The sequence below is a fragment of the Scedosporium apiospermum genome, assembly GCF_000732125.1.
Source record: "Scedosporium apiospermum strain IHEM 14462 chromosome Unknown SEQ_SAPIO_0055, whole genome shotgun sequence".
Taxonomy (NCBI): domain Eukaryota; kingdom Fungi; phylum Ascomycota; class Sordariomycetes; order Microascales; family Microascaceae; genus Scedosporium; species Scedosporium apiospermum.
In genome coordinates, this window is record NW_015971756.1 from 403658 (window position 1) to 417891 (window position 14234).

At 53.6% G+C, this 14234-nt stretch overlaps 3 protein-coding genes and 1 pseudogene across 3 annotated transcripts; 3 read left to right on the forward strand and 1 right to left on the reverse strand.

The window, feature by feature from the left end:
- Positions 1-377: 377 nt before the first annotated feature.
- SAPIO_CDS1326 (uncharacterized protein) lies at positions 378-3668 on the forward strand (the record flags this gene model as incomplete). The annotated part of the gene is made up of 7 exons (XM_016784623.1): positions 378-934; positions 1094-1109; positions 1201-1308; positions 1369-1440; positions 1503-1580; positions 1657-2931; positions 3429-3668. 7 exons carry the CDS (start codon positions 378-380, stop codon positions 3666-3668), a joined length of 2346 nt encoding a protein of 781 aa, XP_016645739.1.
- A 742-nt stretch (positions 3669-4410) lies between these two features.
- SAPIO_CDS1327 lies at positions 4411-5493 on the forward strand (annotated as a pseudogene; the record flags this gene model as incomplete).
- A 1164-nt stretch (positions 5494-6657) lies between these two features.
- Positions 6658-8835, forward strand: SAPIO_CDS1328 (Glycolate oxidase; the record flags this gene model as incomplete). Its single annotated transcript, XM_016784624.1, has 5 exons — positions 6658-6958; positions 7051-8322; positions 8384-8478; positions 8556-8636; positions 8743-8835. 5 exons carry the CDS (start codon positions 6658-6660, stop codon positions 8833-8835), a joined length of 1842 nt encoding a protein of 613 aa, XP_016645740.1.
- Positions 8836-9704: 869 nt separating this feature from the next.
- On the reverse strand, positions 9705-12229 carry SAPIO_CDS1329 (uncharacterized protein; the record flags this gene model as incomplete). Its single annotated transcript, XM_016784625.1, has 4 exons — positions 9705-10758; positions 10934-11178; positions 11660-12000; positions 12190-12229. 4 exons carry the CDS (start codon positions 12227-12229, stop codon positions 9705-9707), a joined length of 1680 nt encoding a protein of 559 aa, XP_016645741.1.
- Between the last annotated feature and the right edge of the window lie 2005 nt (positions 12230-14234).

A 14234-nucleotide genomic window follows, 5' to 3' on the forward strand; every position in this document is an offset into this window, starting at 1 on the left:
AAGATCAAGGTCGTTTGTGTAAAAGTAGATTATTTACGTGCCTTCCTCGGTTTTTTCCTTTGTAGTTGAAACACGCTAAATCCAGCCAATTCATCAGTTTGAAGCATCAATCGGGTTCATATGACGTGAAAGTCGCCTGGCTCTCTTTCTATTTTTGGTCTTCGTTTTTCTGACTCCCGCCTGAAGACTCAAATCTTCCCCCCAAAGTGCGACATCTCTTCGACCTCACACACATTTGCCTCGTCGCGCACTCACTCACGTAGCTCAGCGTTGGTTTCGTGTTTTCAATCCGCCCAAGTTATCGAGAAATACGCGTCTAGTTTGAGCCTCTACCCGAACCGAAAGTCGAAGATCCCCAGAAACGCGCCTTAAATTCGATGAAGGAAGCCTCCGGCGACGCGACTGATTCTCGCGCCGAGCCGAGTCTCTTCTCCAAAGCACACGGCCTTTTTGGCCAATCTCGCGACCAACCCGTCCTCCCTCGCTATCGCGACCAGCCCGATGTGACTAGCTCCTCCACGAAGACATCCTCCGGTGCTCCTCATGGCGCAGACGAAAAGGAACTGGCCGGTGCCGCGGTAACCAATACCCGCTCCACCATCGCCCAGGAGCCCGAACCGTCGGACGACTCCCCGGAAAGCTCCCCGCCCCAAGGCCCAAAGCCGACCCTGATTCAGCGCTTCCTGCGCAACGTCAAGAACGTCCTCCTACACAGCTGGGTCAACCTGCTCCTCGTGTTCGTGCCCGTCGGCATCATTGTCGAGTACGTGCCGGGCATCCACGGAGGCGTGGTCTTTGCCATTAATTGCATTGCCATCGTGCCGCTTGCCGGGTTGCTGAGCCATGCGACCGAGTCGGTGGCTGTTAAGCTGGGGGACACGGTTGGAGCTTTGTTGAATGTTACATTTGGGAATGCGGTTGAGTTGATTATTTTGTAAGCTTGAACTGGGATTGTAGGCGTTGATGATTGGGAGGAATTTACTGACTTTTTCGGACATAGCATGTAAGTTATCGCCAATAGAAGTGAAGGCAGTTCCCTGGACTGAGGTGATGGAGGCTTGGCTGACAAGGTGGCTGTCTTGACTGCATATAGCATTGCCCTTACAAAGGTATGTTCCATGAACCGCATGAAGCCGGGGGACGGAACGGCCCATTCTCTGGGAGACTCAGTACTAACGGGTCTTGCTCAACGTCGTTTAGGGACAAATTCGCATTGTGCAGGCATCGCTTCTAGGCTCGATCTTGTCCAACTTGTTGCTTATCCTTGGCATGTGTTTCTTCCTCGGAGGTCTGCGTTTCCGGGAACAGGTGGGCAAATCATTGAGCTTCCATTGAATCTACCTCGGAGCTGACGATACGGGATTGTAGATTTACAATGCTACTGTCACTCAGATGAGCGCTTGCCTGCTCAGTTTGAGCGTCATCAGTCTCGTCCTGCCGGTACGTTTTCCAAGTTTTCCTGAGCTTGGAGTGGAGGTGAGCTCATTGCTAATGGCTTGTAGACGGCCTTTCACGCGTCATTCCGTGACCAGGACCTCGCGGACTCGGAATCCCTCAAGATCAGCCGCATCTGCAGCATCGTATGTTTCCACACTTCCCCGTCCCCGCTTTACCCCCTTCTTTCCCGTATCTCGTACAAGCTAACAGGTCCTATAGGTCCTACTCATCGTGTATCTAATCTACCTCCTCTTCCAGCTTAAATCCCACGCCTACATGTACGAATCCACGCCTCAGCACATCGTCGATGCCCAGTCCACCCCCGGCCCCGCAGCCGCTTGGCTGGACACGTCGAGTTCCGACGACAGCTCTTCCTCTTCGTCATCCTCTTCCTCTGACGAGTCGGATGGCTCGAGCCACACGGTTCGCAAGAAGATGAAAAAGGTTCTTCGAAGGGCGCGTCGGCCGAGCTCGGGCTCTAGCTTATCTGGTTCGGATGGAACGGCAAACGGCAAGAAGGCAGTAGACGGCGAAGGCTTTGAGGGATCGAGTTCGAAGCGCGCCAAGGCCAAGTCTAACGATGGCAATGAGAGCTACGACGATGATGAAGCGCCCAAGAGACGAAAGAGACATATTGGGAGGAGAAAACACCATAGACATCACAAACATCACAAGAAGCATGCGGCGCATGATGAAGCGGGCAATGCTGCCGGGGACGCGTCCAACGAAGCTACTCCGGCAATCGTCTTGGATCAGGTGCCGGATGCAGACGTTCGCCGAGTCGACTTTGCCAACCAGGACGAGGAAGTCCCTCCGCGCAGGGCCAGCGAGGGTGGTAACCCATCTACGTCTAATCCCGAGCCCCCGCGCCGCCCCTTTGCGATCCGCGGAGTATCTGTCAGGAACGTGCGCAATCTCGCCCCTCCCGTCTTCGCGCAAAACCCCGACCCCAGTGAAATTTCCCCTGGACCCGTTCCCGGACCCGTCCCACGCGTGCGCTACGGCATCCGACGCACGAACTCTCTCCCCGACCGCCTCAACCAGCCCTATCCCCCCCCGCACCGCGCGCCCGGCGCGCTTTTCCCACCCCACGTGCCCCTCATGGCGCTCACGGGAGGCAACGCGGCCGAGTCCCTCCAGCACGAGGAATACCCGCACGACCGGCTCTCGACGCCCGCAGCCGTCGTCCTCCTCCTCATCTCAACGGGCCTCGTAGCCCTCTGCGCCGAATACGTCGTCGGCTCCATCGAGGAAGTAGTCCAAGCCGACGGCCTCCGCGAAGCCTTCATCGGCCTCATCATCCTCCCCGTCGTCGGCAACGCGGCCGAACACGTAACAGCCATCACGGTGGCGATGAAGAACAAGATGGACCTGGCGATCGGCGTGGCCGTGGGCAGCTCGATCCAGATCGCGCTGTTCGTCACCCCCTTGGTGGTGATCCTGGGGTGGATCCTCGACAAGGAGATGACGCTTTATTTCACGCTCTTCGAGACGGTATGTTTGTTCGTTTCGGCGTTTATTGTGAATTTCTTGGTGTTGGATGGGAGGAGCAATTATTTGGAGGGGGCGTTGTTGATGTGTACGTATGCGATTATTGGGGTTGTGGCGTTTTATTATCCGAATGTTGGGGAGGCTGTGAGTGAGTGAGACGGGTCTGTGAGACTGGTCTCCCCCCCCGGTTTCATTTTATTTGGAATTTTCTAGATTTTTGATAGAAGGTACGGGGGTTCTACGGATAGAAGTTACGGATGCCTTGAGGCTATGTTTGGCACAACTGGGCGTTCGAGCTGGCACATTGACGTTTGGTGCCTTGGGGGTGTGTAACATTGAGGGTCTTGATGTTTGGCGTGGCTCAGCGCCGTGACGTCACCTCCAAGACAATAAGACTTGGGCGGGGAAAAGTTAACTTTTGTAAACTTATATTCAATGTAACTTTCATAGAGGTCAATATCGACCATGAGCCATGGCTGAGTTTCCAGAGCGTTTCTTAGAAGCAACTAGACGCTCGCCTCGGAGATCAATGGAATACCTCGGATAATCAGTTCATCCTTCTCACATCCACATCGTACGAAGCAATCCTTCGCGGAGCCGATAATATCAAGGAGCCCAGACTAGCATGCTTTGAGGATACTTCAGATGCAGCCAAGAACATCTGTGGCTTGCGCTTGTACCAAACAAGTTGGCGTCGACCAGGAACTGGAGAAACCCGCCTCACGTGTGGCATGCACTAAGCACAATGGCGCATTCCAGTGGATCCCGCAGCTGAGCTGGAATTGAGGACCCCTGAGATTGGCTGAGATGCGCGAGCTTACTGTGGTGCTCCAATTTGATTGATCTGTACTTCGTAAACCCCCCCGTTTGATTGCTGATTGCTCCGCCTGCACTTGACGTATGCACTGAAATCAAGTTTGCTATGTTCAATGTTACTTTGTGTTTGTTATTCATAGCGGGTGCGAGACCCTCAAAAACGGAACGGACCACAAACCTTAGCTTAGCACAGCACATGGCACGTTTGCTATAGCGCATGTAGTGTACGAAGTAGCTACTGGCTGCTGGATTCTGGCTGCTTCGCACTAGCACAGCCACCGTATGATAACATCAAATTGCTTGAGCACCAAGACTATTGATGTTGGCCTGTCCTTTCTCCTTTCTCTTCTGTTTCTCCTTCTCCCATTCCCATTCCCATTCCAATTCTCTCCGTCCTTGAACTCTTGGTGCAAACAAAGTTGAAACACCAACCAGGCATTGATCGCTTCTCTTGTGCAACCTTCGCTGCGTTTCATTGCACCTTCTACTTCTCATCCATTCCGAGCGCCAAAAAAGGACAATCATCATTGATCGACTCTGAATATAGCTAGGCCCAAGGCCCATCTCACGCACCAAGGATCGCAGCAAGCGATCACTCTCATTCGCCACAGGAAAAAAAAAGAGAGTTAAAAAACCTTCGATCTCCAGAGAAGAGCAGCCATAACCATGTGCTTCGGCTTCGGCTCCAAGGAACGGGATTCCGGCGAGAACCTCGCCCCGAGGCCCGCCAACGAGATCAAGCCCAGCGCCACCTTTCCCCAGTACGCACCGCCGGCGCGGCAATCCCAAACCTACGCACCTCCCCCCGGCCCTCCCCCCTCCCACTCCCAACAACCGACCTACGCCTCTCCCCCGCCCGGCCCTCCCCCGCCCGACCACTACGCGCCTCCCCCAGGCCCCCCGCCGGGCCAACAAGACCCCGAGCCCAAGACGGCCCACGACTGGCAAAACGCCGTCCCCGACACCGCGCTCTTCCCCCCTCCGCCCGCCTTCTTCAGCGGCTGGGACCGCAGCCCCGCCAACAATGCCACCGAGGAGGAAGCCGAGCGCGGCGCGCAGTGGTGCCAGCAGTATCCCCTAACGCCGCCCATCACGCTCGACCCCCCCGCGCTCGCGGCCCTCCAGGTGCACAACATCCGGCTCATGCAGCCGTGGGGATTCACGGGCGAGTTGGTCGAGAAGACGACGGGGCATTGGGAGTGTCGCACGCCGAGGACGGCGCCGGATAGCTGTATTATTGGGTATCCGCCGCTTTATGCCGTGACGCTGCATTCGCCTTTGGCTACGGGGAGGAAGCATACGCTGTATTACGAGGTGTTTGTGAAGAATGATAGTCGGCGCGAGGAGACTTCGTTGGCGTTGGGGTTCACAGCGTTGCCGTATCCGAATTTCAGATTGCCGGGTTGGCATCGTGGGAGTATGGCCATTCACGGCGACGATGGCCATAGGTACGTCAACGATACGTGGGGTGGACAGTCGTTTACGGCGCCGTTTAAGAGGGGCGAGACCTACGGTGTCGGAATGACGTTTGAGCGTGTTGATGGCGGTATTGAGACTACATGCTTCTTTACGAGGGATGGCGTTCTTGATGGGGAGTGGAGCTTGCATGAGGAGCAGGATTCGGATGTTGTGTTGCCTGTTACGGGGTTGGAGGGGTATCATGATTTGAGCTGTGCGATTGGGACGTTTAACCATGTTTCGTTTGATGTGGTTTTCGATCCGAAATTGTGGAAGTTTCGCCCTTCGTAGGCAGCGAAGAGGCTGAGGCTGTTGAAGGGCCGTGATGGGTTGGTTCGCATCATACACACACGTAGGCAGGCAGGCAGGACTGGACTGAGGGTTTCGGTATTCGGGCAATGCTTGTTCATGAGATTTTTTCCCCTTTTTCTCCTTTCTTGATTTTAAGCTACGGTTATTCCCCCAGACTAGAGGCAATATGAACTCCATTCACACGTAATATTTGATAAGTCTCTTTGCTATGCCTAAGTCAAAGTCCATTAAATGTTTCCCCGCGTCCTTAGCCATTTGGCACTAGCCAGATCTTATCACAGAGTAGCATTCCTTTCCGCCTAACGGCGGTAAACTCACGCCGAGGTCCTCGAGATCTCAGGGTCCCCCGCCTCCCGAGGATCAGGATCAGGATCGCCGCAGTTAGGCGCTCCAATAATAATCCGCAGATAGATACCTCGCCCGGCACTCCAGTTTACAGCCCTACTGCAATCACGTCTTTGCCGGGCCTAGCTGGCCAATACGGGCCTTTCTCGGGCTCGGAAGCGGCCGTCGAGACCTGGCGTGAGTTGGGGGTTTATGTGTGTGTTGTCGGCGCGCCTGGCCGACGTTGCTTTTTCTTCTACGTCCTTCCCTTTTTGCCCTCGTGCTTGCAGAAAATCCCTCGAATCTTGCCGTGGCTGCCGGGGTGGTTCGGTGGTGCAATGGCTCAAAATCCTTGGTTGAGATCTGTTGCCTGCGAAGTATACCTGTACTTGTGATTACCTAAGAATCTGACATGTAAGTTAAGCTCAAACTGGGGAAACCCAATTGGATCCAATTGCGCCCGTTGCTCCTCCCCCAAAATCCCAAAATCCTCAGCAACTTCTTTCCTGCCTCTGATATAATAATTGCTTCGCTTCTCCCACCGAAGGCGGGTTTAGCTTTTTTTCCCTTCATTTCCTTTCAATTGTGTTCCTCCACCCGACCTCTGGGTGTGTTGTATTTTTCTTCTTTTCATTTCCTTGCTTGTCCGGTCTTGTTCTTTTCGTTCGTACCGGGGGATCTAGCTCCGACAGATTTTTCCCGCAGTCAAACACTCGAGCCTTCTTCCTTACCCAGTCCAAACCGTCCTTCGAAAACGGGGGAGAGATCCCTCCTGCCTACCCTCCCCTTTCTCCCACTCTCTCCTTCGCAACCCCAACAATGACCCTCCGAAACCGCCCCGCCCAGATGGCCCTGCGCCGCTTCCGCACGCCCCTAGCGCCACCCGCGCGCTCCGGCACCGCTGCGGCGCTCCGAGCGGCGCAACAACAAGCGCGCTTCATGTCCGACATGGAGGGCAAGGACCGGCCGCCGTCCCACGAGGAGAAGACGGGCCGGTCGTTCCGCGGCCAGATGATGGGGAGCATCTCGCACCGGTTGAAGAGGGAGAAGGAGGAGATGGAGAGGTGGTCGGAGCATAGGCAGAAGACGGCTGATAGCTCGAGGTGGAGCTTTACCTTTGGTGAGTTGAGCAAATCGAACTCGTTAGCATCTCAATTGGAAAAGGAAGAAGTTCGTGCCTGCTAACAATGGGCTGCTACTTCCCTTCCTTAGCCCTCCTCTTCACAACCGGACTCTCGTACTACCTAGGCACCCTCTACCCCCGCGAACCCGAATCAGACTCAACCCTCCCCCTCGAAAAGACCCAACCCCCCAAGCACCAAGCCAACGTCGAAAACCTCCAAGCCGCCTGGGCCGACTTCGTCGCCATCCTCGGCAAAGAACACGTGAGCACCGCCGAGAACGACCTCCAGCACCACGCCACCTCCGTCTGGTCCTCGCACCCGGCCAAGCCCGACGAGAAGCCCTTCCTCGTCGTCTACCCGTCTTCGACCGAGGAGGTCTCCGAGATCATGAAGATCTGCCACCAGCGCCGCCTGCCCGTCGTGGGGTTTAGCGGCGGCACCAGCCTCGAGGGCCACTTTACGCCGACGCGCGGCGGCGTGTGCGTCGATTTCGCACGCATGAACAAGGTCGTTGCCTTGCATAAGGATGACCTTGACGTCGTCGTGCAGCCCGCCGTCGGGTGGGAGAGCCTCAACGATCAACTCGCCGAGAGTAACTTGTTCTTCCCGCCCGATCCGGGCCCGGGCGCCATGATCGGCGGGATGATCGGCACGGGGTGCAGCGGGACGAACGCCTACCGCTACGGAACCATGCGCGAGTGGGTTCTCTCGCTGACGGTCGTCCTCGCCGACGGCACCATCATCAAGACGCGCCAGCGCCCCCGTAAGAGCTCAGCGGGCTACGACCTCACCAAGCTCTTCATCGGCTCCGAAGGAACCCTCGGCCTGGTCACCGAAGCCACCCTCAAAGTAACCGTCAAACCCCCCCACACCTCCGTAGCCGTCGCCTCCTTCCCCTCCATCGGCCACGCGGCCAACTGCGTCGCCCAAGTCGTCGGCAAGGGCATCCCCATCGAGGCCATCGAGATCCTCGACGACAATCAGATGAAGTGCATCAACGACGCCGGCATGACGCAGCGCCGGTGGACCGAGGCGCCCACGCTCTTCTTCAAGTTCGCGGGGACGCCCGACGGCGTCAAGGAGCAGGTGGGCCAGGTGAAGAAGTTGGCGCGGGACACGGGCAGCGCCACGTTTGAGTTTGCGAGGAGCGAGGAGGAGCAGCATGATCTTTGGAGTGCGAGGAAGGAGGCTCTTTGGAGCGCTATGGCTGTGAGGAAGGAGGGGGATCATGTTTGGACGGGGGATGTGGCCGTGCCTATGAGTCGGTTGCCGCAGATTATTGAGGAGACGAAGCAGGACATGGTCAAGAGTGGATTGTTTGGTACCATTGTCGGACATGTTGGGGATGGCAACTTCCACAGTATGTCTTATCGTGACCCGGGTGTGTTCGGTTCAGGTTTTTTTGCTAACTGGCTTTCTAGTCATTCTAATGTACGGCGACAAGGAGAGGCTAAAGGCCGAACACGTCGTCCACAAGATGGTCAAGCGAGCTATCGAGCTCGAAGGAACTGTAACGGTTTGTTTTCCCCCCTTCAAACAACCCAATTTATCACTCAATATCGATCCAAGTATGCTAACACACACCGCCTCTAGGGTGAGCACGGCGTCGGCCTCGTAAAGAGAGACTACCTCCCCCACGAACTCGGAGAATCCACTGTAGACACCATGAGAAAGGTAAGCTCCAAAGGGGAAAAAAAAAAATCTTACCCCCTAACAAACCAGACACCTCCTCAGCTTGTCATTTGCGCGGCTAAGCTAATTCGCCGCTGGCGCGAAACAGATCAAACAAGCCTTGGACCCCCTCTGCCTCCTCAACTGCGACAAGGTAATCAGGATGCAGAAGCCTAAGGCCGGCGAGATCGCTGAGTGGTGAAAAGGGAGAAAAATCAAAGAGGAAAAGAAACGGAAAGCTTTTAGTGTATATTTGACTGGAAGGAGAATGGGGGAACCCCATGGAGGGAGAACAGGAGTTCGGTGGAACGGACTGATAGAATGACCAGCATGTTTGAGGAGGGCAATCTAGATTTCTTGTCTACTCGTGATATATACATATATCTGGTTGTTTTTAATGTATGGAAAACGAAGCAATCAAACTATTTCAACTCCATATCCACCCAACGTCAGCCCGTTCATACAAACACTCTTGGTGTAAAGCAGCTCAGAAGACGCAGACTACAATGGAGGATTACACTACACTCGCTCCGAAGAACCAATTGTAGCAACTCGCGAGACGCACCAGCAAGGACGGGAGTAAATGCCCCCAATTAGAACTAGCTAACTAATGGAAGAGTCGACAAAAGCACAATGATTGAGTAAACAAATTGCGACAGGTAAACAAACATGATAGAGAGAGCGAACACGAAACACACTGTTCCCCGGTTTCCTATAAAAACAACTCCGCGCCAATGATTTGCTCCGCGAGAAACCACGAGATGCCTCGCACTAAAGGTGAGAAAAGAAAAGTTATATATGCCTTGAAACGACCACGCCATCCCAGAATTCATAAGCCAATAAAACCAAAGAAAGAGAAAGAAGAAAGAAGAAAGAAGAAGATGCGGACAAGCACCCGCGCCGAGCGCAAGGGATATCGGCGCAATTGCCGTCGTACACGTCCAGTGTACTCCAGCACGCATTCGGCCTTCAGGTGTAGGTGATTTATGATAATCTCCTATAATACCATTTGCCCAACATTCCTCCTCTTGACGGGCAACCAAAACACCCAAGGGAGGAGGAGGAGAATGCCTACGCTCCACCAACCCTCGTCGCGGGCTTCATGCCTCTCCGGCCCAGAAGCGTTGCGCCGTCCAAGCTTAGCTCGAACGCACCCTTCTGTTTTTGCCTTTCCCTAACTTGCTGACGGGCGGCAGCCGCGACGGCAGCAGAGTGTTGGCCGTAGCCTTTCTCCTGTTGATGGGCAGGGGCTTGTGTCCTTTCTCTTCCCCTCTCATGCTGGGTGTCTTGGTCTCGGATATTGGTGTTGCGCATGCTCGTTTCGAGGGATTTTGTGCCCGCTTGGCCCTGAATAACATCCGCACCCTCTTGCTCCTCGTCTGCCTCGGTCACTTCGCTAAGGTGTTCGGGCCCTCCAACCTTTATACCAAGCTGTTTCCTCATTTTGGCCTCCTCTTCTTGCCTGTGCACCGCGTAGCTGACATCGAAGACTTCTCGAAGATTTACCGCCGCTGGTGACCTAAAGTCATATTTGTTTTCGCCGTCCACAACTTTACCGACTTCATATGCAGCCACACTCTCGAGCAGGATGTTCTTCTTTTCTTCCCTTGGCGTGGGCCCTGCTTGCCTGATCCACGGGTGAGCGAGGAACTCCTTGATGGTGTAGCGCTTGTCAGGATCAACGGTCAAGAGATGGCGGATGAGTTCCTGAGCAGATTTGGAAATGTCGTCCCACCACGGAGAGAGGAAAGTGTACTGGCCCTTCGCTACTTTTTCTGTAAGCGTTTCGATGCTTTCGTCATAGAATGGTGGAAATCCGCATAGGAGAGTGTACAGAACACAACCCAGAGCCCACATGTCTACCGACTTTGAGTAACGCTCATCCTTGACGATTTCGGGGGCTGTATACCCGACGGTACCGCAAGGGGTCATAGTCTGGCTTTCCCACACAACTTTGGAGAGTCCGAAATCGGCGATTTTGATCCGACCAATGCCTCCAGCACCAACACCCCTGATAAACTCGCCCTCGTCAACCTTGTCCTCGTCCCCCGGTTGTTTCGGACGTGGGTGCTTCGCTGGTACAAACGGAATGGGGCTAAAAAGGATATTCTCCGGCTTGATGTCCCTACATAATACATGGTAAGCAACACAATCAGACGATCGCCTTTGGGATGAGGTGAAGCCGGTAACTGTAGCGAGTGAAGGCAATTCCTGCACTGCGCACGAAGCTGGGACACTCTTCCCACGATGGCAACATGTCGACACACAAAAGCAGGGCGGCAACGGCATATCTAACATACCTGTGAACGACGCCCTTTTCTTCATGAAGATATTCAAGAGCCTTGGCTACTTGAGTGATGACATGGCGAGACAGATCCTCGCTAAAGTAGGTAAGTCGGACAATCTGATGGAAAAGCTCGCCGCCCGGCGCAAGCTCGAGGACGATGTAATAGAATTCCTTCGACTCGGAAAACTCGATGAGTTTGACGATGTTGGGATGGTCCAGCTGCCGCATGATTTGGACCTCTTTCAGGATGTTGGCGCGCTATGTAAACGACAATGTAAGTATTCCAGGTCATCAACGTTGCTGTTGGTCTGATAACATCATCGTTGTGGCGCCGCCTTTCAAGGACGAAGCGGAGGGGAGAAGAAGCAAGGAACAAAAGGATGAAAGGTCCCGTCACTCGACAAAAAGAGCAGAGAGTGGTCTCAGGATGTGCGAAAAGAGCGAGAAAAAAAATTCCGAGTAGAAATAAACAGCTAATGAAATATATCCGCACCTCTGCAGCTTTGGGCTCCTTCTTGAAGTCAGGGTGGAGATGCCTGTTGCCCTATTCCATTGAAGAAACCCTTCTGGTTGGTAAAACCGAAATGAAATAGAAAGGGATAAGAGGTGGGACGGTAGGAAAGGAAGAAGATGCCTTCTTCCATTCTATTTTTCTTGGACATGAGGAAAACGAGACCTGAGAGACCGTCCCTATAGAGTGATTATATCTATAGGTAGGCACCTCCGGCTGAAAACTTACCTGCAGACTGTTCATCTCATACTTTCTCACGACCTTGATAGCCACCTCGCCATGAATTTCGTGTCGGTCTTTGGCGCGGTAGACATTGCTGAAGGCACCATCACCCATTTTCTCGAGTAATTGCCATCGCTCAAGCGCGGGATACTTCGGAAACTTGGATTTGCTCTCATTTTCCTCGGCTACCAGCTTGGCAATCTTAGACTCGTCTATCCGTTTAGACTTGGCGTTGACTACGGCTGGATCTGAGACAGCGTGATGGTGGATAATTTTGGCTGCCTGCCCAGTGGGGGGTGCCTCCGGGTTTTTGGAGGCGTCATCGGCGGCAACACGAGCTTGCTTGCCTGCGCAGATTTGAGATGAGTTAGTATTTCCGCGGAAAATTGCGTTTCTATATTTTGTGCAATCAAGTCTCAAAGAAGACAATGAGAATGTCTTCGGCAAAGATGCGTCCCAGCGAAAGCGCGCTCCAAGACTCTCAAGTAAGTAGAGAAAAGCCCGCTGGAGGAAAACGGAAGAAAAGGAAGCCATACCATGACGGATGAAATTTTTGAGTTGTTGTATCGTAGACATGGCGTTCATGGGATCTCGCTCGCTCGTCTCGGCGAGCTTTGATCTCGATGCCCTTTACGTCGTCGCGCGGACAGCGGGAAGCAAAAAAAGAAGATTCAATGATCTCGCGCTCTCTCTTTCCCTTGGAGACGACGAGAGCAAGTGCGATCAAGCAGGAATCGATCGGGCCTCCTTTCTGTATTACGCGGACAAGAAGGTTGAAAACCTGTTTTTCCAGTCTTCCTTGTTTTAAGCCCTTTTCCCTCTTCTTTTCCTCCCACGTATTTAATTGTTTGGCGGGACCAGAGATGCGGGCGGGGGGAAGGAGCTGGAGCGTCTTATTAAGCGCCGATGTTGGAGTCGATGACGTTTAAGGAGACAATGGCCGAACCGGGGTTGTGGAAATGGGTCTAATAGTGAGGTTAATTTTGGCGAACCAGTGTATCAAATTGCAGGCCGAGTGAGGGCTGTAGGACGTAATCGTCAGGCCGAGGATAGGAACAGTGACAATAATGATCTAACCGCTAGGGGCGATGACGGCAGTGGTCTGAAAATGGAACGGAAAGGGCTGAGTAAAAAGAAAAGCCTTGGAGGCTCGAGAAAAAGAAATACACACTAATAGAACGCCAATAGATACGCGAGAAAGGCGAGAACAGAAAACTAGAGAGCGAGAGAAGGGAAGAAAAAACAAGCAGAATTAGGGGCTGGGCGTTGGTTGGGTAATAAGCATACGAACTGAGGAAAAGGGTGTCGTCGCCTTGCCTGTCGCATGCAAGAGGGGCGGAAAAGGACGGCCAAGAAATCGACCTTGGAAGGTTGCAGAGTACCCTGGTGTAGATGCCGGTCCAGTCGGGAATTGCGCTTGATCCAGGGTAGCAAAGTTCGCTATACTGGCAACCGCTAGTGATATAACAAATATAGAGAGAGAGGTGTAAACCTTTAGGAACGGATCGTGATGTTGAGGAGGAGAGATGATAGATTGAGAATTGCCAAAGGGGGATGGGAATAAAGAATCGGTTCAAGCTTCAAGCTTGGGATGGAGAAGCAGTCTCGAGGGGGAAGGAACAGAGAGCAGACGGCCTGGGGGAAGGTGGAGATCGCAGAGTTGCCGTGGGATCAAATACATTCGCATCAGACTGACGTTCTGACAAAATTTGGGAAAGCGGGACCATGGGGAACCACTTGTGAAGTAACAAAACCTACCTTTGACCACTGCCTTAGAAATCACAAGCGCGAAAGGCGAGGGGGATCAACGCCCACTTCGAAGTACAGTTGACTGCACTGAGCGAGTCAACTTGTAGCATCCACCAACGTCACAGTGTTCGGCGACCAAAGTGACATTGATCGGGGCATCCGTATTGTAGACTTTGTAGGGAACGAAGGCAAGGTTAGTGTCGTCATTGAATTGATCAACTTAGCGCCTTGGTACCAGTCGCTGCCTGCTTAGCTACTTCAGACGAAGTCGTGACCATCCAGCTGTAGACTTCGGTACGCTTCGCCGGAAGGTCCAAGTATCCAGACCCCAGAGTATCCTGGCCTGTGACACCAAACCAGGGAAAGGCACATTTCGCTACTTCTTCATCGGCGGCGCACCTCCCGCGGGGCGCCACTACCTCAAATAGGTAGCGTTAATCACAATGCAGGAGAGACATTCAATAGTGGCAGGCAGGCTCGCAAGCGGGCTGTAGGAGGCAGACCACGGAGTAAGACTAGAGCTCATCGATTAAACCATGTTATTGCTGCCGAATGTGTTACCAGTCGTGGGAAGATGGGTCGCAGAACAATATGAGCATGGGCACATGCTCAAACCAGGTTGGGGGATACAATTACAAGCAAGGTCAGGTCTACGGGTACCTGCCTCGCTCCCTCGATTGCCATGGCACTAGCCAAATCAGAGACTGCGCAACAAAGAACAAAAAAGCAATTGCTGATAACTGGGTTCAGCCCAAGGACGCTAAGGAACTGGTTCCGCTTTTACAGCCACCTACTCTCTTATTATTTTCCTTCATATATGTTCTATCTTATG